General features: G+C 45.2%; 1 protein-coding gene across 1 annotated transcript; it reads right to left on the bottom strand.

Moving 5' to 3' along the window:
* Positions 1 to 2200: 2200 nt before the first annotated feature.
* Positions 2201 to 24175, bottom strand: tg (thyroglobulin). Its single transcript, XM_056380487.1, has 49 exons — positions 24106 to 24175; positions 23431 to 23539; positions 22986 to 23095; positions 22624 to 22779; positions 22364 to 22523; positions 22160 to 22266; positions 21933 to 22076; positions 21586 to 21771; positions 20883 to 21379; positions 19531 to 19918; positions 19018 to 19056; positions 17989 to 18219; positions 17506 to 17610; positions 16986 to 17063; positions 16691 to 16794; positions 16318 to 16429; positions 16059 to 16220; positions 15719 to 15910; positions 15165 to 15292; positions 14549 to 14699; positions 14141 to 14299; positions 13907 to 14050; positions 13355 to 13519; positions 13097 to 13201; positions 12392 to 12495; positions 12065 to 12170; positions 11762 to 11959; positions 10684 to 10854; positions 10508 to 10591; positions 10051 to 10113; positions 9752 to 9889; positions 9456 to 9632; positions 8612 to 8726; positions 8342 to 8421; positions 8078 to 8224; positions 7892 to 7957; positions 7614 to 7748; positions 7342 to 7524; positions 7050 to 7254; positions 6549 to 6636; positions 6262 to 6412; positions 5981 to 6177; positions 5043 to 5198; positions 4823 to 4960; positions 4040 to 4227; positions 3808 to 3912; positions 3482 to 3622; positions 3016 to 3197; positions 2201 to 2386 (listed from the first exon to the last, which is right to left on the bottom strand). Exons 1-49 carry the CDS (start codon positions 24173 to 24175, stop codon positions 2286 to 2288), a joined length of 7221 nt encoding a protein of 2406 aa, XP_056236462.1. The 3' UTR covers positions 2201 to 2285.
* Positions 24176 to 24479: the final 304 nt, after the last annotated feature.

Genomic DNA, 24479 nt, shown 5'->3' with positions numbered 1-24479 from the left:
AAACGACATAGTATATTAAGGCATAAAAAGTTTTCGTATAGTAAGGCATAAAAAGTCATAAAAACGTCATGGTATAGTAAGGCATAAAAAGTCATAGTATAGTAAGGCATGAAAAGTCATAAAAACGACAGTGTATTAAGGCATAAAAATGACATAAAAATGTCATAGTATAATAAGGAATAAAAAGTCATGAAAACGATTTAGTATATTAACGCATTAAAAGTCATAGTATAGTAAGGCATAAAAAGTCATGGTACAGTAAGGCTTAAAAAGTCATAAAAACGTCAGTATAGCAAGGCATAAAAAGTCATAAAAACATCATAGTGTATTAAGGCATAAAAAGTCATAAAAACGACATAGTATAGTAAGGCATATAAAGTCATAAAAACGACATAGTATAGTAAGGCATAAAAAGTCATAGTATAGTAAGGCATAAAAACGTCATAATATAATAAGGCATAAAACGTCATAAAAACGTCATAGTATAGTAAGGCATAAAAACGTCATAATATAATAAGGCATAAAAAGTCATAGTACAGTAAGGCATAAAGAGTCATAAAAACGTGATTGTATAGTAAGGAATGATAAGTCATAAAAACGACATCGTGAATTAAGGCATAAAAAGTCATCGTATAGTAAGGCATATAAAGTCATAAAAAAGTCATAGTATAGTAAGGCATAAAAAGTCATAAAAACGTCATAGTATAGTAAGGCATAAAAAGTCATAGTATAGTAAGGCATGAAAAGTCATAAAAACGACATAGTGTATTAAGGCATAAAAAGTCATAGTATAGTATGGCATAAAAAGTAATGAAATGAAATTGAATAAAAAGTCATAAAATCCTAAAAAAAAGTCATTGTATAGTAATGAAATAAAAATCATTTAAAAAGTCATAGTATAATAAGGCATAAAAAATAACACAAGTTATAGTACTGTATATTCAGAAAAATATCATAGTATGTTGAAAAATGAAATTGTATAAACAGTAATAAAAAAGCATGTAAATTAAATTGCATAAAGAGTCATGATTTTGTCATTGTATAGTAAGACATAAAAAGCAAAAAAAAACATCATAGTATAGTAAGTCATAAATGTCATGTAAATTAAATTGTCTAAAAAGTCTTAATCATCAGTCGTATAGTGAAATACATTACATAGAAAGTCATGAAATTGTCAGTATATGTCAGTATAATCAGGCCTAAAACATAATTATATATATAACATATAAGAAGTCATTGTTTAGTTATGCATGAACAGTCATAAAAACATTATGGAATAGTAAGGTATAAAAAGTCATAAAAACGCATAATATAGTAAGGCATTATATGAATGACTTACCTCAGGCTTGTTAAACATGAATATTCAGTTGTATGCTGATGATGTAGTCACTTTTACTTCAAAGAAGCCAGTTTACCTCCGCTTTATTGAATCATGTCTCTTCTTGAATACTAAACAATTGTGTCTGTTTAAAAAACAGCCAGTAGACACAGAAGGGAGGACCTTCACATTGCATATTAATCTTGGGGTCACATTAGACTTTACATTGTCCTTTAAAACTCATTTTAATTTACAAAAAAACAATTGAGGCATTTTGTTAAATGGTAGTTAATGCTTCAGGATGTTTCTACACTTAAATATTTTTTCACACATCATCACATTTACTTTCTTTAATTTGTTCTGCAGCCTCAAAGATGATTTTTCTCCAGAGAAACAGATGACATCATACAACCAGGAAGAGAAGACTGAACTCTATACAGAAACATTAAATATCTTGACTAGTCTGTTTACATCTCCTTCAGATTTCATTCAGATGAGTCTAAAAAAGTTTTTCAATTCATGTCGTTGTGTGAGGTCACATGTTGACTCATTGTGTACTATACTTTAGATCATAAATGGCTGGAGTCTTGGCGATACAAGACCTGTGATTGGCTGAGACACCTGTCAGTCAAGGTAAACACTCCCCTTCACATACTTGTCTTTAAGTCTTTTACTCAAATAGACAAGGCTTCATTCATCCATCAATCATTTATATAGAGATTTGATCTTGTTAAAACATCCATAATCAATAACTTGGTTTTCATTTCTATTGATTGTTGAGGCTGAACTTTGGTTCATGCAGCTCTCAGGATGACCTGTAGTAACCATGGTGATGTTCATGAACCTTGTGTCAGTAGAGAGATGCTGGAGTCAGAGTCAGAGTTTAAGATGCTTTTATTGATGATTTAGAAGAAACTGGATCAACAGAAACAAAAACAGTTTTTCTTGATGCTGTGATGTCATTTGTTTAACTGTAGGCGTCTTTCTCTGCCTGTGATTGGCTGGATGGTGAGGCCACTGGGAGCTCAGGGGTCAGCGCAGGTTGGACAGGCTCTGCCCCCGACTCACCTGGAGGAAACAAAACGTAAGGGGAGTGAAAAGTAGATTCAGTAGAACAGTAGAGAACTGTAAAGTAGAGAACAGTAGAGTCCAGCAAAGTCGAGAACAGTTAAGTAGAGAACAGTAGAGTCAAGCAGAGAACAGTTAAGTAGAGAACAGTAAAGTAGAGAACAGTAAAGTAGAGAACAATAGAGTACAGTAGAGTACAATATAGTAGAGAGCAGTATAGTAGAGAACAGTAAAGTACAGAACAATAAAGAACAGTAGAGTCCAATATAGAACATTAGAGAATAGTAAAGTAGAGAACAGTATAGCACAGTAAATAAGAGAACAGTAGAGCACAGTAAAGTAGAGAACAGTAGAATCCAGTAGAGAACAGCAGAGTCCAGTAAAGAACAGTAAAATAGAGAACAGTAGAGTACAGCAAAGTAGAGAACAGTAGATTACAGTAAAGTAGAGAACACTAAAGTAAAGAACAGTAAAGAACAGTAAAGTAGAGAACAGTAGAATCCAGTAGAGAACAGGAGAGTCAAGTAAAGAACAGTAAATAAGAGAACAGTAGAGTACATTAAAGTAGAGAACAGTAGAGTAGAGTCTAGTGGAGTGGACTGTGTCTCTGTGACCCTGTGTACTCTCACCTGTCAGTCCCATCAGTCTGGGTCCCAGGTGACTCCAGAACGAGCAGGATCTCTGACTCAGACCCTGCTGATTGACGAGGGCGGGGCTTAGCTGCAGGTAGGTGGGCGGGGCCTCAGAGGACTGGACTGGCTGCCAGCGGGGCAGAACTGACTCCCCCCACACCCGGGACAGGTTCGGGTTCCTGAGAAAAAAAAACAGGAAAAATTAACTTCATTATCTCACCTGTCCTGATGGAGTCACCTGGTTTAGATTTACCGGAGCGGTCAGAACCAATCAGATGTTCCCAACATCAGATGCTATTTTTGAACAACCAAACTGACCCCTCATCCCAACGTCAACAAATACTACCATGAAAACTTGTCGAAGAAATATCTGACGAGGAAAACGTCTCCCAAACATGGACTCCTCTACCTGGGCAGCATGGCCAGGTATATTCGGCCCCGCCTAGTATAACGAGCAACTCACCCTGTCCTGACGAAGCTGGAGACATAGGTCATCACGGCCAGAGAGAGGCGTCGATCAGTGGAGGTGAAACGCTGAGAGCTGATTGGATGATGAGGAGTCCCGAACACAAGCTGAACGTCCAAAGGAACAAACACATCGGCCCTGCAGACAGAACCAATCAATACGTTTGATCAGTTCTGATCAGGACAGCTTGGAAACAGACTAAATGATCCAGGAGCTTTCAACTGCATCTTCACCTGGATCAAAATGTTATGAAGTAGACACTGAGTGTAGAGAACAGGTGAACTGTGATGAGGGAGGGGCCCGTTAGTGGGCGTGTCAGGTACCTGTCGTAAGCACTGGTGGCGGGCTGGTGATACAGGAAGACGTTAGCTTTGCTGTTAGCCCAGTGGCTAGCCATCTGCAGCGTGGGACAGACGATGAACAGATCTCTGCACAGAGACAGAGTGAGTGAGTGTGTGGTAATACAGAGCATCAACAACAAAGTTTGAGCAAGACATTCAAACAGCTGATCTGATGTGTACAGCTGTTTTACAGATGTGATCAGGGGGTTCTGACCTGGTGGCGTTGTTGAGCGCTCTGGAGAACAGGTTGTATCCTGCAGGTGAAGTACTGTGATCCAGAGAGTAGAACCAGGCCGCCGCCTCCTTCAGCATGTCACTTCCTTTCTCTCCGCCCAGCGAGCGACTCAGCGCCTCATAAAACGCCGTTTTACCATCAGCTCGCCCCTGAAGAGCTTCAAAGTCCTGAACAAAGAGAACAACACAACTCAGGGGGGAGGGGGGGGCACTGAACGATTCCTGTTTGTTTAAGTTTCAAATCACAGTTTCTGGTTCATACTTTATTTTATGTCCTCTATGTCCTTTATGTCCTCTGTCCTTTGTGTTCTTTTTGTCCTCTATGTCCTTTATGTCCTTTCTGTCCTTTATGTTCCTTATGTCCTCTGTCCTTTGTGTTCTTTTTGTCCTCTATGTCCTTTATGTCCTTTCTGTCCTTTATGTTCCTTATGTCCTCTGTCCTTTATATTCCTTATGTTTTTTATATCCTTTATGTTGTTTATGTCCTTTGTTCTTTAGGTCCTTCATGTCTTCTATGTTCCTTATGTCCTTTACATCCTTTATGTTGTTTATGTTGTTTATGTTGTTTATGTTGTTTATGTTGTTTATGTCCTTCATGTTTATGTTATGTAGAATCATTTGACAACAGCTCGGAGCTCCACTGTCTTCTCCGTGACTCAAAGTTCCAGATGAAATTAGAATTTTTTTTGTCAAACTATCATTTCTAAGGTGAAGAGTGACTCTTATTGTGGAGAGATTTGTGTGACTTCCTGTGACATCTGACCTTTATCCTGCGAGCTCGGCCGATCAGCCCGTCGTGCTCTGATGTTCCCAGCAGCAGATCGACTCTGTAGAAGGTGGACAGGGAGTCCGACAGACGGACCGGAGACCAGGACCTGAATGGACCGCTGAGCGCCAACAGCTGCAGAGACACAGAGGACAGGTGAGATCTGCAGGAACCTGGACTCTGATCCTGACGGACTCAGCTGGATTTTTAACTCTACCTTGGTCTGAGCAGCATTGAGAGCATGAACAGGTGTCGCTCTGAGGCAGGCCGCGAGGTCAGAGGTCACACAGCCCAGTTCTTTTGCCAGATCAAGCGCCTGACGCCTGGAGGAGGAGGGAGTCTGAACCAGTGATGGAGAAAACACAGAACCGCCCTGCAGGAGAAGAAGAAGAAGAAGAAGAAGAAGAAGAGGAGGAGTTAAACAAAGCAAAACAAAAACCTGTCAACATCTGATGATGACGAAGACTTTGTAAATGTCAAGATGAATTTCAACTATCATTATCATTTATTATTATTATTATTATAATTATTATTTGTTGTATTAAATTCATATGAAGTGAATTCACTCAGCTCAGTTTCTTTGCTGCTTTTCATGGTTGTCAACATTACGTTTGACCCCAAATTCCATTCATCCATTCCACCCATTTTTATCCCATTAAAGACAGAGAGAGAGACAAAGACAGACAGAGAGATAGAGAGACAGAGAGAGAGAGACAAAGACAGACAGAGAGAGAGATAGAGAGACAAAGACAGACAGAGAGATAGAGAGACAGAGAGAGACAGAGAGAGAGACAAAGACAGACAGAGAGAGATAGAGAGAGAGACAAAGACAGACAGACAGAGAGAGATAGAGAGAGAGACAGAGAAAGAGAGAGAGAGACAAAGACAGACAGACAGAGAGAGATAGAGAGAGAGACAGAGAAGAGAGAGAGAGACAAAGACAGACAGAGAGAGAGATAGAGAGAGAGAGACAGAGAGAGAAAGAGAGAGACAAAGACAGAGAAAAAGAGAGAGATAGAGAGAGAGAGAGAGACAAAGACAGACTGAGAAAGAGAGAGAGACAGAGAGAAAGAGACAGAGAGAGAGATAGAGAGACAAAGACAGACAGAGAGAGAGAGGAAAAGAAGAGGAGAGTGATCATCAGATGTTTCTCACCATCAGCATCATGCGCTGGAACAGAGGAGGAGAGGATGAGGAGAGGAGGTGAAGGCTGTTGATGTCAGCACCACGACGCTCCGCCCCCACCGTCACTCTCATGTTGTCTCCGCCCACCAGGGAGATGTGGGCGTTAACCCAGTGAAGCACCGCCTCCTGGTCCGACAGCCCGTAGTTACCACGGAGACCAGACTCACCTGGAGATGAGACAGAGGTGTGAGTCATTCAGGAAGGTGTGTGTGTGTGTGTGCGTGTGTGCGTGTGTGCGTGTGTGTGTTTACCCGTGCTCAGGAATCCCAGGGCTGCGGTCCGGTAGTTTGCTGTTACCACGACGATATTGCCCACAGCAGCGAGGGTGGAGCCATCCAGCAATCCTGGATTCTGATTGGCTGACGGGTTGAAGAAGAAGACCAGGACTGGGACACGCCCCCTCTGACACACACAAATGTCAACAGGTGAGTTTCCTCAAAGGTTCATTTATATTTAATATATTTAATGATGGATTTCGACATCATACAGTTAATGTTTGTGAAGTGAGTGTCTGTGATCTGAAGTGACGAGGACTCACCACAGCAGCAGGAGCGAAGACGTTCAGGTAGAGACAGTCCTCACTGGAGGACGAGGACTCCACGTCTCCTGGCTGGACACAACTGGGACTGAAGGACACATGCAACACACAACACTCCGCTACATGTTACTGGATTATTAACACTGATGCAGTACAGAGACACGTGGATGATGATGACAGTGTGATGTCACTTTGTTCATCTACCTGTCGTCGTCACCTGTTCCATCTAATTTATAACAGCTGCTGATGTGACAGCTCTCACTCTCAGGTGTGTCAGGTGTGGTTACTTGGTCTGTTAATGTCTGTCCTGTGTTGCATTGTGGTCCATGAGCAACATACTGAAATACTTACAATGATGAGGTACTTTTCACAAGTACACTACAGTACTACTGTAAAAGAACTTTCCATCACCGGATGTATGAACAACTACTGTGCTGTGATTGGTGGTCGATGACTGAGACAGGTGGACGACAGACAGGTAGGTGACAGACAGGTATGTACCGTGGTCTGGTGGTGTCCAAGGTTCCTGTCCAATCAGCTGGCTGAGCCTCTTCAAAACGGAGTGATCCTATTGGTGGACGGGAGTATGGGACTCCCAGAAACTGAACGACCGTCCTCCGCTCTGAGCCCAGGGCTGTTTCCATGGCAACACCCTGCAGGATCCCATGACCTGGGATGGAGACGGTCGTAACCGGCAGCAACCGCTCTGAAGAAACAAAAACACACAGCCAGGTGAGTTCAAACCTTTGACCTGTAAGTGCTGCTCTCTGCTGTGATTGGCTGACTGGCTCACCTGTCCTCAGGTACACGTGAGGGGCGGGCTCTCTGATGACCAGCCTGCAGGAGGTGGTGGGTCTGGAGGAGCCGGGGGCGGAGCTTAACCCACAAGCTGTCGTGTCAGGGTACAGGACACAGCGAGTGGCGGACTCCGTCTCACGGAGTGACACGGCGACACAAGACTCCGCCTTCTGGCAAGCTGACAGGAAGTGAACAGAAAGGTAATGATAAACCCTGAATCATATGAAGTACAACACAAGGAGACGTTTCTGTTTTTTTTGTGGTTACCATGGAGACACCAGTCCCTGGTCTTGTCCTGGTCAGTGCTGATGTCACGGCTTACATGGATGACATCATACGTAGAGACAGACGGGTCAACCAGGACTGATGATTTAGGGAGGAGATGCCACTCGTCCAGAGACACTGAGACACAAATGTTCATGTACATGTATCAGTAGTAGTAGTAGTAGTAGTAGTAGTAGTAGTAGTAGTAGTAGTAGTGGTGGTAGTTGTAGTAGTAGCAGTAGTACTGCAGTACTACTGATACTGCAGTACTAAGGTCTCACCGTTGTCTCTGGTTGGTGGCAGGTTGAATGGAGGACACAGAGCAGGAGAAGAAGTCCACTGATTCACTGAGAACACAAACAGCTCAGATTAAACTCTGTGTGTGTGTGTGTGTGTGTGTGTGTGTGTGTGTGTGTGTGTGTGTGTGTGTGTGTGTGTGTGTGTGTGTGTGTGTGTGTGTTCAGTACCAGGTTTCTGGTACCAGCCGAAGGGGTCTGGTGTGGTCTTCACTACAGATGGTCTGCAGTCCTGAGTCCTCCAGGTCGTCGTGTCGTCTTCACCACAGGTCTGAACCCCGAGACTAATCAGAGACAGACACACCACGTCTGAACCACCTGACACACACACACACACACACACACACACACACACACACACACACACACACACACGTTGTTGATAAATTTCCACACAAACGAATCAACGGTCATTAACATTAAAACCGTGGTTACCTGGTGATTTGGTGTCTTGGACGAAGCCAATACCACGGCAACAAGGATCCTCATCACAACGCCGCTCACACTCCATGAACCTGAACACACACACACACACACACACACACACACACACACAGGTTCAGCACCTTTTGAAGACCTTGTTAATTAAACAGTCACAGTCTTGTTACACTGTGTGTGTGTGTGTGTGTGTGTGTGTGTGTGTGTGTGTGTGTGTGTGTGTGTGTGTGTGTGTATGTGTGTGTGTGTGTGTGTGTGTGCTGTTACCCCTCAGACAGCGGTGTGTTGTCTCTCAGACTGACTCGGCTGCGGACGGAGTACGAAACCATCTTCTGGAAGGAAACTCTCTGGTAGAAACTCTTCACTGGTCCGGACAGATCCACTGAACACAGAGTCACAGGTTAACCTGCAGAGAACCTGCTGAAGCTGCTGTTATATGCAGCTAATCATTTTTATCATCACCACTAAATTTGTTGCACTGAAATATTTGAGTTTGAAAACCACCTTTCTGTATTTACCTGATCTGAGTTTCACTTTAGGAATAAAGTTTTTGAAATAACACTGACACTTTCACAATGTGTATTTATTTATTCTCTCACTCACATAAAACTCACGTCTAATATTCAAAAGGTATTTTCATGTTCTGTTTCAATTGGCTCAATGTCACGGGATTTGTGACACTCAGAAAAATGACGTTTTATTGTTAGTCTAAATGAGCAGAGACTGTTTCTGTTGACTCAGATTGTGAACTCTGGTATTCCCACAAACAGCCTTTAAACTAGAGCTTTACATGAGGTCCCCTCTCAGCTTATGGCCCAGTAGATACAGTGACCACGTATTTCACATAAAACAAACAAACACTGTTTTATTCTAAATTTACAACTTTAATCTCAGACTCTGACCCCCGGCTTCCCCTGGCTCTGTGATTTATCTCTATTTCCTACAGTAGAACTGGCTGTCCTTCCTCCTTGTCCAGTGACTGTGTATGATCTGTTTGCAGCTCAGACACCAACTGTTCACACTGAGGATTCACTCGTCTCATCTTTCATCTTAGTGTTTCTGTCCCTTGATCGTCTCAGGAGCTGAACAGCAGCAGCGTCAGTGTAAATACCCTTCTTGCTGTGGGTGTTGTTGGGCGTTCTGTCCAGCAGGAGGCGGCAGGGTCGTCTCAGTGGTTTGTCGTACGCTCCACAAACTCTGCTGTCGGGATACAAGGAGCAGCTGAAGAAACCTGCTGAGTCGGCGTCTCTGAGGTCGGCGACAGAGCAGCGCTGCTCCTCGTCACAACCTGAAACACAAACACAACAACCACAGCTGAAGTGTGTTTATATCACCTTTAACAACCCCCTGTGAGAAAACACTCTCAGGCCAGAGGAACACAAACTAGTCCAGAAGATTCAGTCGTACGTGAGAGACACCAGAGCAGTGCCTGCTGGGAGTTGTAGTTCTTCTTGTTGAGCCAGAAGGAAAGTGTGGAGAGATTCCTCTGAGGATCCACGAGGACATCGTCCTCTGACAGAGATTCAAACTTCTGCTGCACTGACCCTGAACAGATGATGAATGAAAATGAAGATGATGAATCAGACATGATGTTAATGTGATGAAGGTTCAGCCTCCTCATCATCGCTCCACACAGCTGATGTTTTCATGTCACATTAAAGAAAAGGTTTTGTGTGTGTGTGTGTGTGTGTGTGTGTACTCAGTACCGTCCAGAGGAGGACTGACTTCTGCTGCTGCACACGAAGAAGAGCCAGAACCGACTGCTGGGTCTGACAAACAAACAAACAGACAGACAAATAAACAAAGTGAGAGCCAGTCAGCAATGAGGGACGACCATCTTTACTCTGCTGTCCTGCTACAAACAAACACCTGCAGAAGAAGCTCCGCCCACATGTACACACACAGCAGGTCAGAGGTCAAAGGTCAAATACCTAATGCTGTCTACACAGTGAGTACGACACTGATCCTCATCACATCAACACACTGTGCTTTAACATGTTGGAGTGACATCATACAACAGGTGACATCACAGGTCAACCAAACTACAACTGTGATGTCACAGTTAAACTTCACAAACAGACAGCATGGGTTTTTCCTACATTACACACAGTCTGTTTGAACAGTGAGAGTTAGGGTTAATATCAGAGGTCAGAGGTCAGGTACCAGAGTTCAGGTAGACGGCCTGGAATCTGACGATGGAGGCCTGGTAGTCCTTGTTCTTACTGTTGGCAGGCAGAGCTGAATCAGCTGGACAGAGAATCGAACACAGAGTCAGAGGAAACTACTTCCTGTCTGAATGGTGACGTCTGTTTCCCGCTTCACTCGTTTGATTTTCTCACCGAAGGTGAACGTCTCTCCTCCAAAGTCCCACACGAAGGTCCCCTGCTGCTTGTTGTAGGTTAGCTCCGCCCCACAGATACGATTGGCTGTTCCCTGTCCAATCACGTCCCAGTCCTGGTCACCACACATTAAGACCGACGGAGCTCTCAGCCAACCACAGAGCAGAGAACCTGAGGGGGGTGGGGCATAGATGGAAATGAGACATTCATTCATTCATCCATTCAATTCTTTCATTTACTTAACCCTCACATACTGTTCATGTTTCTGCCTCCACATCACAGTAAGAACTCCCTCATAATAAGTGTCTGTAGTGACTCTTGAACTACAGATCTATGTAGAAAGTATAAACAGCCTCTCTGACATTAATACATGGAGGATTCATCCTTAATTAATGTGTCAGAGCAGGGAGAGAGTATTCTTTAGGTTTTCATCACTGGATTTTGGAGAGAAACATCTACTGCACAGTCTGTCTGCTGCCAGAACCTCAGTCAGTGAAGTGGCAGCTCAGGTACCTTTATAATGATCCCCCCATGACCCTTCAAAGACCAGCAGGTGCCTGTCTCTGGGGGAACCTGGGCAGATGTGGCGGGAACACAGACAGTTGTGGGGACAGTGTCGAGGTCACCCTTGAACTCTGTCACCACTGTCCCATAACAAATACACACAGACATGGCAGGTACAGTTTCACAGTTTCAAGATCCTCTAAAACCTCCATGTTCCTTCATCTGACCCACAAATCTAATATCTGTGGATCTACAATCCACTTCAATAGATACGGGTCAGACATTCACAGCACCTACAAAAGTATAAAATATAAAAATATTTTAAACATTTTGGTGTATTTTGGGTCACTTTAGGAAAAGTCATCAACTTTCAGGCTAAAAATTTATTTTTATTTCTTTTATTTTATTTTTTACTTTTTATTTTTTTCCTGCTGTCAAATGTCAGAACGGGTCAAATTTGACCTGTACAGTAAATTTTGTTCTCATTACTTATTATTCTCATTAATTCATTCACTCAACATATTTGTTCGATTACACATGTATGTTAAGTGCTCCTGTCTCCATGGTAACGTACCTCCGTTCAGGCTGTTCTGGTTGAGGATGAATCCGTCGCAGCAGGTGTCGCGGCTGCAGCCGTCCTGACAGAAACGATGAGCGTCAGACAGGGAGGTCCGTCCAGAGAACACCTGAGTCCTGAACACACCTGAGATCACCTTCCTCATCCTCATCCTCACAAACCTCTGCTGCTGCTGCTGCGAGGAAAACTCCGCCCCTGAAACACATAGGTACACACTCCTGTGTGAACACACCTGTCGGACTGAACGCTGACAGACTGACAGGTTACAGGAATGTTTGAGTGTTGCCATGGTAACAGTACCTTTCTTCCTGATGACCAGCATATCTGAAGCTCCGCCCCTCACTCTAAGAGAGCAGCTCAGCCAATCAAACAGCTCGGCCTGAGGATTACCCAGAAACCCACTAGTCTGAAGAGTCACACACACACACGCACACACACACACACACACTTAATAAATAAAATACTTAATGATTCTATAATAGAAACATAATAATATAAAGAGAACGCATTACGTAAGAGTAATTAATTATTTACTTAATAATTTGTTTTCATCAATGTAAACAAACTGTTATTGAGGTGTTAATGTCATCCCAGTTTGTGTGTGTGTGTGTGTGTGTGTGTGTGTACCTGCTGGGAGGTGTTGCAGTGTGTGTTCAGTGTGTGTGTGCTGTACAGTTCACACTGCGTGTTGAACAGCGCCACATGGTGGCAGGACGGCTCCGCTGCGCACGCTGAGAGAAACAACCAGTAACAATGAAAATGTTCAAATATTCACAGCATTTAAAATTTTACTAAAGTTTAAAATATGATCAGAAAAACACATGAGAAGAAAAAATGTGTGATTAACCAGAACAGCAGGTTACACTGATCTACAGCAGCTGGTTTGGAACCATTTCCCCCTGATTTTAATGTTTCATAAAGTCTCATAAAAACATCACACAGCCGCAGTTAAAGAAAACACTTGTTCAGCATTAAATCTTTAATCATAAATGACTTCATTTATTTATCTCTAAGAAAAAAAGGACAATCAACACACAAAACTTCTTATTTTACAGATTTATGGATTATCAGTTATCAATAAAATAGTGAGAATTGTTTCACGTTAACAAATTGTAGATGACGGTGTACACACAGCAGGGGGCGCTGCGGGGCGGGGCTAATGTCGTCAAGGTCAAAGTTTAAACACCTTCTACAGTTTCAGGTTGATTAATTCATGACGAGTCTCATCTCACATTTTAAATCTGACACCAGATAAATTTAATAAACAATAAAGGTACATTACATTAAAACACATAAAATTACCTAAGAACTGTGTGTGTGTGTGTGTCTCACCTTGGATACAGGTTTTGAGGTCAGAGGTCATCGTCTTCAAGACTTCAGTATCTTCAGCTCCAAAAATCAAATCTGATCCAGGAACAGCCTGAAACCTGCTGAGAACTACACAAACACACACACACACACACACACACACACACACACACACACACACACACACACACACACACACACACACATTACAAAGTGCTTCACAGAAAACAACTTCACACCAAAAAAACAGAGCTGCTCTCTGATTGGCTGCTGCGTCTTCACCTGAGCACTCCTCGTCAGTCAGAGGTTTGTCACTGATGGTCCACTCAAGCTCCGCCCCCTCGCTGCTGAAACACCTCCACCTGCCAGACAGGAAGTCAGGCTGCGCTGACAGGAAGTCGCCACGTTCTGAACACCGCAGGCCCCGCCTCTGACACTCCGTCACACCTGACGCACAGACACAGGTAAATCACAGACAGGTCAAATGAAATAAGTGATGACCTGATATTACATAATAAGCAAGTGTAGAACATGATATAAAACATATAAAATCAAAATACGATATATAACTAAATTATATATCAACATAATAACACATATTAACGGGGATTTGTCCGGTTATAAAAACACTGATCAAAGTTAAATATATATATGAAGATGAATACAAACTTCTCTAAATGTTCTTTATCAATAAAATGTTTTAACTTCACCTGTCAGTTAAAAAGCCTGAAACATTTCAATCCGTTCTTAAAGTCTATTTTCATCAATCAACTGATCGATTGATCGCTGCAGCTCTAGATTAAAATTACTAAAGTTACTGAAGCTCTGACTCACACTGATTGACAGATGACGCTCCAGCAGGTGAGGAACCTTTGGGACACTTGTTGCAGAAATCCCGCCCCTCTTCATCCTGATAGGTTCCCAGAGGACACAGAAGACACGCCCCCTCCCTGGAGAAAGTCCCAGCAGGACAAACAACTGCAGAAACAGAGACGGAGAGAAACTAAACCATGAGACCGCGACAGAACAGAGACCTGCAGAGACGGAGAGAGACCTGCAGAGACTCACCGCAACCTTCACTGTCACTGGCCAGCTGGTAACCATGGGAACAGCCAAAGCTTGGTGTCGTCGTGGAAACCAGTTTGGGCTCTGATGTGAGCGTGGACTGGATATTACCCAGAAGGTTCCGAACTCCTTCTAGGAGTCTGGACTCGTTCAGGAACAGACCTGGTTTAAAAAAAACACACATCAACATGAGGATCCAGAACCAGGATCCAGAACCAGGATCCAGAACCAGGATCCAGAACCAGGATCCAGAACCAGGATCTTCTACAGACAGTGATGACAAACAAATGTTTATTTTAACTTGAACAATCAGATGTTTCATTTCACTGAATGTGTTCAGATTTATTTGTAGATGACAGATGTCTCCTTCATCAGTGTGACAGGTCAATGACCTCGTCTGTCTCTGCTCACCGATGTCATGGAGGTCGGGGAGGTCAGAGGTCGGGAGGTCAGAGAGGGCGGCGCTCCATCTGATTGTTAACTTCAGCGACTCGTCACCGTCACACTGCAGACGCACCGACGCGTCGTCACACACCAACACGGAGCGGCCCGACACGGGGAGCTACACACACACACAGACACACACACACACACACACAGTTCATGTTGCTCATTCAGATTTACTTCAACCAGTCGAAGGTTTGATCCAGAACCAGTTTCTGCAGCAGCTCAGGGTTGAATGTGATGAACAGTGCGTCAGGTTGAAGTTACATGAAGCAGGTTGTTGCTCAGATTTATCTAAAAACAGGATTTCACTCAAACCTCTGGCTTTTTAATGTTGTGAAGTTTCAACACTTTTGAGCTTTTTTACAAATTTCTCATGAAATCCGTCTGACAACAGCTGCTCTGCTCGGGGCGGTCGGCCGGACTCTGAACTATCAGAGTCCAGGTTCTACATAAACTGATTCTACGCATTTTGTTCTGCATGTGAGAGCTACACATTACACATACATGGAGTGTACAGACACAGTGTAGCACAGCAGTGTCAGGTGGTACTGGTGGGTGTGGTGTAGTCCAGTGTGTTTACCTGTACGGAGCAGAGCCCCCTGCTGGTCATCGAGCTGAACAACACAGACTGTAAACTGCTGATCTGAGAGCAGGACGACGACAACAACCAGAGCTGAGAGGATGACACCGACTGCAGGGGCTGAGAGACTGAACACACACACACACACACACACATATGTATTTAAGGGTTCAAAGGTGTCAGGGTGTGTGCAGTCAAATGTTGGAGGATCCTATGACTGTGCTAAAATCAAAACATTGGCAAATAAGTTATTCTGCCCTCTAGTGGCCAAAACTGATTCATGATGCTCTTAAGTTAAAGTGTTAAAAAGACCACAACAGTGTGTTTTATGTTTTAGCTCATTAACTACAAATGAAATATTCTTTCACTCCAGTGTCTGCTCTGAACAGAGACTGTGATGGATCAAGTGTCTGCAGCTTGAACTGGGAATGAAGTGAAACAAAGGAAATCTAAAACGTGTTGGATGAATTCAGCAGGGATCAGTTAAATGTGACACTGTGGGATAAAGGCTTTAGAAACAGCAGCATGATCCTTTAAAGGGTCAGAGGTCTCACTCTGACAGGCTCCACTCAGCGGTTTGTTTTCTCCGTCCCATCGCCGACTCCCAGTCTCACACAGGAAGCTGCTGACAGGAAGTGAGTTGTGGTAACCACGGTGACAGACGAGATCACAGCTCTGACGACCATCGGCCGTCGGGCGGCAGACCAGTGCACCGTGGGTAACATCAGGGTCTGGACAGAGAGGACCTGGAGAGGAGCAGGACAAATGTGGACCAATCAGAAGCCTGGATCAGAGCTGCAGTTCCTCTGACGGCCACCAGGTGCTGCTGTGACCAGACTGACAACAAATACAACAACCAGCAAGTCTCTGACCCGAGCGACAATAAGGACCTACGATCACATGATGGCGTCCGTCCCGTCTGTTGCGGCGTCCTGGTCCCGCCCACCTCCTGTCCGTCCACAGAGACACACCAACAGGAAGTGACATCACACTGCAACGGGATGAAGGAGCCGTCGGGGCGACACTGGAGACCCTGCAGCTCACACCAGCTGGGACCTGAACACACCACCCAACATTTACAGAGTGAAGTGTGACAGTGAATGCATCACTGACAGCAGCGTGTGTGTGTGTGTGTGTGTGTGTGCGTGTGTACATGTCAGCTGTCCGGCAGCGCTCGGTGTTGCCGTCTGTAACGTCTCTCCGGTCAGAGGGTTCACACACCAGCCTGCAGCGCCTCCTGTCTGCAGCACAGAGTAACGACCATCCTGACACACACACACACACACACACACACACACACACACACACACACACACACACACACACACAGTTTAGACAGAATGTAACCTTATTTTAACGAATAAAATAGTTTCTCAAGTCAGTGTAAAACTGCAGCGATGCTGATCATGTGATCAACATGATCAACTGCAGCGTCTCCGACAGGTTTCTGATGAAGAGCAGAAACAACAAGGTGGAGGACCAGACGACCTTCAGGTAGGTGTGTGTGTGTGTGTGTGTGTTCCTACCTCCTCACACTTCGGGAGGTAAGGTGAGGTTGTGGTGACGTCAGAGCCTTTCATCCAACCAGAGAGCAGAGAGTGAGCCTGAGCTCTCTGACAGCGAGTCAGACCTGCAGGACACACACACACACACACACACACACACACACACACACACACACACACACACACACACACACACACACACACACACACACAGACTTATCCGTGACTTTATCTGACGGAGAAGGTGATGTAATTATCTGTATAGTTGTAAAAGGTGGATTTAAATAAAGCTTTTAAAGTGTGTGTGTGATCTTACATTTGGGCAGGCTGAGTGAGCGGCTGCTCAGAGAGTCAGTGATGTATTCTCCATCTTCATCAACGCACCAACACTGACCTGAATACACACACACACACACACACACACACACACACACACACACACACACACACACACACGTATGAGTGTGTGTTATTGTACATCCACCTCTGTGTGGACCAATGTGAGTTTCACACCTGGGGAGTGATGTCATCACATCAGGACTGATGGTCAAAATAACCTTTTGATTAAATGAGTGATCGAAACAATGATTAAATAAATAATTGATCATTTAGACTTAATCTGCAAAGTAGTAACTACAGCTGTGAAATCGTTTGAATACATTTCACTTTGAGAAGTGGTGGAATCAAAAGGGGAATACTACGGTGGCCCTGAGAGCTCAACGCACCGCAGCTCAAGAAAACATCTTCATCAGTTTGACAACACGGTATTTATTTGTGATGGTGAAGGTCAGAGGTCAGAGAATTCATCACGTCGCAGTACAGAGGTACAAACGTACCTGTGCTGTGGTAACACTGAGTGAGCAGCCAGCGTCCGTCAGCGTCACACTGAGGAGTGAACGGCTGGTAGGAACGACGGCGAGGAGGCAGCAACATCTGGACAGCTGGAAAACAACAAGAACAACATCAGTGACCCAACCACAACAGTTTCATCTAAACCAGATCACAGGTGAGTTCACAGCTTGAATGTTGGATCACCATCTATCAGGTTTATTAATATGTTTATATATTATCAATCAGCCAGAAAATGAAATCACTAAATCATCAATCAGTCAAAATCAGGACCTGAACTGAACGTGCTGAGATCAGCAGTGATCAGCTGTGAACACTTCCTGTCTGCAGTGCATTGTGATGACATCATCAGGAAGTGATGTCACACTGAATCAGATCAGCATGTGTTAATCAGGTGCAGATCAAAGTGAATCTGATTAAATTCCAGTTATTTTCCAGAAACATTCGTCTTCATCTGACGGCTGACTCACTGGAGTAAGCGGCCAATCGCAGAGCAGCTCTGGATCGGCTCAGCAGGCTATCAGAAATTTGCATCTCCTCCTCTGATTGGCTGACTTGCAGCTCCTCGGGCGTCAGACGCAGACCTTCAGCCAATAGGAATCCGTATCCCAGTGGCAGGTGGGAGGAGTTAGAGAGAGTGATGATGCTCTTCACCTCCTCTCTGAACGCCGTGACCTCAGCCAACACCTGAGAGCACCCACCTGCAAGTTAGCATCAAACTCTGGTTAGTGTGGCTAACAGGTTAGCATCCTGCTCTAATTAACGTTACATTCATTCAATCTAATGGCTGAATATTTTATCAGTGCATCAACAATGACTCTTATAGATGATACACAGAGATAACAGGTAAGTTACACAGAGTATCACTTCCATGAAAAAGATCAGATAGGAGAAGGTGTCTCACTCTGTTGGATTTGTAGGAACTACATCAACAGTGGAGTGTGTTACAGAGTGACACTTCTTTAACCTCAAAAACAATCTTTGTCAGAGACACAAACCGACGTCAGAGCAGTTTCACTTTGTTCTGTCGTCACATGAACGTTTCCTTCACGGCTCTTTGATGAGCTCTGTCATTCAATTAACAATCATTTTTAAAAACACAAATTTATCTTCAGAGGAAACATTTTTTAATTATGCAGCGTTAGAAAACACCTGTGTGACAGACCACTGCTCAGGTGATATTCTGCCGTTCCCTTTCTGTGACACGGTTGAGTTTAAGATGTTCTATCTATCTTAATATAACTCTGATGGGTTCTGTGTTTACTGAAGCCGAAGTGACACAGCTTTGTTTTCTGTATTGGCTCTTCCTCAGATTCGTCTGTGAACACACTCAGTTACTGCTGCACCGTCTCATCACTTAACGACAGCTGACCGCCTTCAGGCTACAGGCCTCTGTACAGAGCAAGAGTCAGAGCTCGACAGCAGTTTGTCTTGGACTCAGTCAAAGAATCTAAACGTCTGTTTGTTCTTCAGGGTTGATATCAAAGTTTTTAACTGACCTGCAGACGACTGGAGCTTCTGAGTTTTTCTCTCTGGACCTGAAACGCAGACAGACAAACACTAGAACACGACTGGACTCAAAGTGAAGGAAACTAAAACAACAGTTCTGATTTCGTTCCTTCTCTTCAGAAGACGAACCCTTTAGATTTGAATGACCACACCATCTTCCCTCTGGCGCCACCCTCAGGACAAACTTTGCCCATGTCAGCAGTTTGGTTTTACTGGTTGTGACCAGTAAAACCAAAGACATTTCTTCTTTCTTCTTTTAGCATCAAAAATGTATTTTTAATTTAAAGAAAAAAACGTATTATTATTATTATTATTATAAAATATTTGTCTAATTGTCAGGAACAGACGGTTTGAGATGTTCCCTACAGCTCTCTTTGTTATTCCCCTAAATTAAAAACAATATTAAACATATATACGTATATATATATATATATATATACATATAAAATCTTTTGCAGCTATCTCTCAGTGACAGTCGGCCTGTTTAACATTAGATATCTTACAGCTGATGGCGCCCCCTGTTGGCCCTGCAGTCATTGTTTTCCCTTCAGCGTCCACACAGAAGCAGCGTGACCCGACACACTGCAGCGGCAGGAAGTCTCCGTCCTCCGAGCATGCTGGGATGTGGATTTCAGCTCCAGCCGCCATGTTTCCTTTCACCTTGAGCGCCGTCGCTCTCGCTCTCTCACAGCGGGACGGACAGCGAGGCTGACGACCCGAGGTCCGCGACCCTGCGACCTCCAGACCCTGAGCGTCGACGCACCAGCACTCTCCACCCTGACACTGAACCTCCTGGAAACCACCGCTGGACGTGCAGCTGGGAACAAAGATGGCCGCTGCATCCTCCTCCTCTTCCTCACCAGAGCAGGAACGAAACAGAGGAGTCAGGACCTGAAAACAACAAGAGTCTAATGAGCACAGGATCACTGGATATTTGACCTCTGACCCCTCCTGTCTGATTTCAGTCCATCCATCCAACACTTTACATATACCAAATCAGAAGAGAGGAAGCTCTGAGCCTCTCTTCTGATTGGCTGACTGTTTTCTGTCTGATCCAATAAAAATATAGCAGATTTCAGGTAAAAACACTCAGAGAAACCAAATCCTGCGAGGTTTGGATGGTCTCTGTGGACTGAAGCTTTGATACTTTCACAGTATTAATAAAGAACCTGATCTATAATCACGCTACACATGGAAAGAGACCTTAAAACTGGATGGAGCTGTAAGAATATGAAGTGTGACAGGTGCCCTCCTCATCTAAATTAAGAGCTGCCGCCACCATCGCCTTCCATAGCTTTAATGTAAACCTGACGACAGTGACGAGGAGAGCGAGGCCGTGAGTCAGAGCCGGAGCTGGAAGGCGTCGAAGCAGGTCTCTAAAAGCTGGTTAAAGCAGAGTGGCGGACGACGCTTCCACTCAGTGATTTCACAAATCTCATGTTGAGCTTTTATTAAACATCTATTTCCCTCATACACTGCTCTATTGTTGATGAAGCTCAGACTCTGGTCAACACATTTCACTTCATCACCATCAGGGAAGTTTGTTTTGGAGAATTTCAGTTTTTCAGCATCTGGTCAAAGAGGGTGAAAAAGGGGCGTCATTACAGAAGCAGCTGAGACAGATGTGAACACTGGGATATAAACACCTGGGCGTCATGTGATATCAACCTTTGGAAAGTCCATTAAACAGATACTGGAGAACCGGAGGAAATACCCTCAGATCTCCGAGAGTTAAGGACCTGAATCAGGTTTGAGACCTGCAGACCCCCTGAACTAAAACCCTCTGACATCACAGTCAAGTATGAGGTCAGAGGTCAGAGGTCAGAGCAGAGGTTGGAGGACTGCTGTATCTGACCTGTTGCACTGAGGCGGAGCCGCTGAGCCCCGTCAGTGTGTGTCGGAGGGCGGAGAGGAAGGCAGGATCCTCCAGGGCTCTGCTGACGGTCTGGACCAGGTCCCGGTTGTTCTGGAGGCCGCTCTGAGAGGAGAGCCGCTCCAGGCCCAGAGCTCCTCGAGGTCCCACCGCCCCGCTGAGGTTGAAGGCCGCAGCGTTCTTCAGAAACTTCCCTCCGAACAGGTTCTCCTGGAGGCGACGGGGGGAGGCGCGTGCAAGAGCCTGCAGGGCCCCTCCCACAGAGGGGAAGAGACCCTGGAGGACTTCGACCAGGTGAGACAGGAAGGAGATCAGATCCGCCTCCGCCGGCAGGAGGTCTCTAAGAGGCCGGAGCAGGGAGAGACAGGAGGCTGGAGGTCTGCCAGAGGAGGCCTCAAAGAGAGGAGGAGCAACAGGACCAGAGAAGAACCGGGACAGAGCCAGACGACGCTGAGAGGGACAGTCAGCAAGACCTGAACCTGGAGGAGGAGAGAAGGAGAGGAGGAGAGAAGAGGAGGAAAATCAAATCTAAATTAAATAGAGTATGAGACGAGAATAGATAAGACATGAAAAAGGAGGAGAGGAGGAGGAGGAGGAGAGGAGAGAGGAGGAGGAGGAGAGGAGAGAGAAAGGAAAACAAGAACAGAGCAGAGACAGATGATGTCTCTTGTTCCTCCACACTCACCACAGACCAGGGCGTCTCCGTGCTGTCGTGTCCCAGGAAGCTCTCTTCCTGTGGGGTCCACACACCAGCACTGCCCCCCCTGCTGACACTGTGTGGAGGTGAAGGAGCCTCCGCTCTCACAGGACGGGACAAACACACTGGACGCCGCCATCGCTGCCCGCCGCTCCTCCTCACAGGGAGAGGGACCTGAGACACACAGGAGCCTCAGTTTAAACCAGTTCAAACCAGTCTGAACCACTTTCATCCAGTTTCAGCTCCAGCTCTGAGCCACATCTCCACCTGACACATTAATTAACCTGCTAATTAATCTATGCTAAAGCAGTGAGATGCAGCTGAAGTGAGTTTACATCTGAAGTGTCCAGTGAGGGTGAGGCGAACTCCCAGCATCCTCCTGTGCAGGACTCTGTAGATGTTGGTCTGAGAGAAGGAGCGACCGGACCGAAGACCAGAGAACGCAGAGTCGTACACCTCCGACAGGAGGAGCTCCACACCTGGACAGGATGTACACTCCATCATCATCATCATCGTCATCGTCACCATCATCATCATCATCATCATGTGTCTGTGTGTGTACCTGTGTTCTCCAGCTCTCGGCCTCTACTGTCTGAACAGAAACAGTACGAGGAAACCATCGGGAACAACTTCCTAAAACTGCTGAATGTCTCAAAGGCTTCTGGGAACCTGACACACACACACACACACACACACACATAGGTGAGTGTAACTACTGCAGACAGACAGGTGAGTGTACCTGTGACGGACAGACAGGTGAGTGTACCTGTTGAGGGCGTGCAGCAGGTCCAGCTCTGTCCTGTCCGTCATGTTGATGAATTTACACTGAACAGGGAGGAAGCCTCCGTCGGCTGCACACTGAGGAGGGGAAGGAGATCCGGAGCCGTGGAGGAGCCGCCTCCCCCTCACCTCACAGCTGCCAGGACCTGCAGGTCAAAGGTCACACAGAAGAGGGCGGAGACAACAGTTACTGGTGAGTCCTGAACTAGAGACCAATGGGAGGTTTCAGGTGTCAGTGTCTCGTACAGCGCTGAGGTCTCCCGCTCTGTCGCGTCCCGTACAGCTCCATCCCGTCCTGATCCACACACCAACACTGCCCCCTGCTGGACGCGCACTGCACCGCCTCAAACACACCTGAAGGAGAACACCGCAGCACCGACTGCAGCTGGCAGGGAGACGCACCTGCAGACAGGTAGATTTGGGGGGGGGGCAGTAGACAGTAGACAGAGGGAGATAATCTCATGACCCCGCCCACTTCTAAAACCAAACTTTTCGAACTTAATAAATGATCTTGATATTATTATTATTACCAACTATTATTTTCATTATCAATAAAATGAAATAAACAGATAATGATGACATCATCAAATGACATCACAATAACCTACAGGACCGAGCGACGTCAGGCGCAGAGCTGTTGGTTCGAGTCCCGACGACCTCTTGACCTTCAGCATCAACGCACCAACACTCCTGACCCCGCCCACTACACTGCACAGGTCTATACACACACACACACACACACACACACACACACACACACACACACACACACACACACACACACACACACACACACTTTATATTCAATTTACAGTTCAGTGAGTAAATAAAAATATAAAAGACGTTGATGCTAAACACTGAACACAGTCTCATCTCATTAATATATAATCTGTCATCAGACAGTGAAGTGAGGTCAGAGGTCAGCCTGATTATGACTCATGAGGTCTGTTAATGACCACCTGTGTGGTGGGTCACATGACACATCTGAAGAGGAAGAGTGGAGTCATCATCATCAGCTGATCATGTTCTCAGACTCAGAATAAAGACACACACCTGAACCTGCCATCCTCTGAACAGTGAGGGATGACACTTTGTTGCTTGGCAACAGCCGCTCCCCTCAGCAGCTCACATTGGCTCAGGGTCTCTGACTCCAGCTGGTACTCTAGACAACATCATCAGCAAACAATGACATCATCAACAAACAGTGACATCATCAGTAAACAACAGCAGAAAATAAAAACAGAGAGAATACATAAATAGTAAATAATGACATCATCAGCTAAACATGATGACCTCATCATCAGCTGAGGAGCTGCTGATTCAAATCTGTTGCTATCGCTCAAACATCCTGACGTCTTTAACACGACAGCAGGTCTACACGAGATCGGGTCCACGCTCTGCTCAGTCTGATGAGGCGGGTCGGGACCTGAGTGGATCAGTGTTTTAAAGAATCTGTGCATTAATAAACAAAAGCTGTTTCCTCCTGTTGGTTTGATAAAACTACAGCGATCAGCTGTTCGAGGAGTGAGACTCAACAGTCGTGAGTGTTCTTACAGATCTTTCTTCAAGAGGAACCAATGAGCTGAGAGCCAGAGACAGGAGGGAAGAGTTGAGAGACTGACTTTAGAAAAATGAGGAACATCAAACTTATTCAAATGAGACAGAACAGACACAGATGAAGACAGGTGGCAGAGACACAGACAGACAGGTAGGTCATGGTGTGTTTACCTGAAGCTTTGCCCTGCAGCAGCTCCGGGCAGCAGACCAGGATGCAGGTGATGCCGAGCAGCCAAGCCATCGTCTCCGCGGTGACAGACTGAGCATCTCTGCCTCGTTATAAACCCGCAGACCTGCTGAGTCACCGTGAGGAGGACCCACCAAACAACACACCTTCACCCCTCCTCCCTCCTCTTCCCTGTCCATCGTGGTGGAACCAGGAGTCCTTGAACACAACTCAAGAGGCGGACAGTGAGCCGTGAAGCCCTCTGATTGGACGAGAGGATCTCTGAAACACAGATGACAAGGGTCAGTGTTCAGTGTGACGCTGTTATTGTTATTCCAGAGCAGTGAAGCTGCTTCACCTGAGGACCAGGTGCAAACCT

This window comes from Seriola aureovittata, chromosome 7 (genome assembly GCF_021018895.1).
Source record: "Seriola aureovittata isolate HTS-2021-v1 ecotype China chromosome 7, ASM2101889v1, whole genome shotgun sequence".
NCBI classification, from domain to species: domain Eukaryota; kingdom Metazoa; phylum Chordata; class Actinopteri; order Carangiformes; family Carangidae; genus Seriola; species Seriola aureovittata.
The sequence above is the reverse complement of the archived record's forward strand: the minus strand, read 5'-3'. Positions and strand labels throughout refer to the sequence as shown.

Bases quoted from the DNA above. Each gene is read 5' to 3' on its own strand.
- tg (XM_056380487.1), bottom strand. From the start codon at position 24,175: ATGGCTTGGCTGCTCGGCATCACCTGCATCCTGGTCTGCTGCCCGGAG. The intron at 23,096-23,430 runs GTGTGTGTCTTT...GTGTGTGTATAG, and splicing joins TCAGAGGATGGCAGGTTCAG to ACCTGTGCAGTGTAGTGGGC. The intron at 10,592-10,683 runs GTGAGAAAATCA...TTCTCTGTCCAG, and splicing joins AGGAGAGACGTTCACCTTCG to CTGATTCAGCTCTGCCTGCC.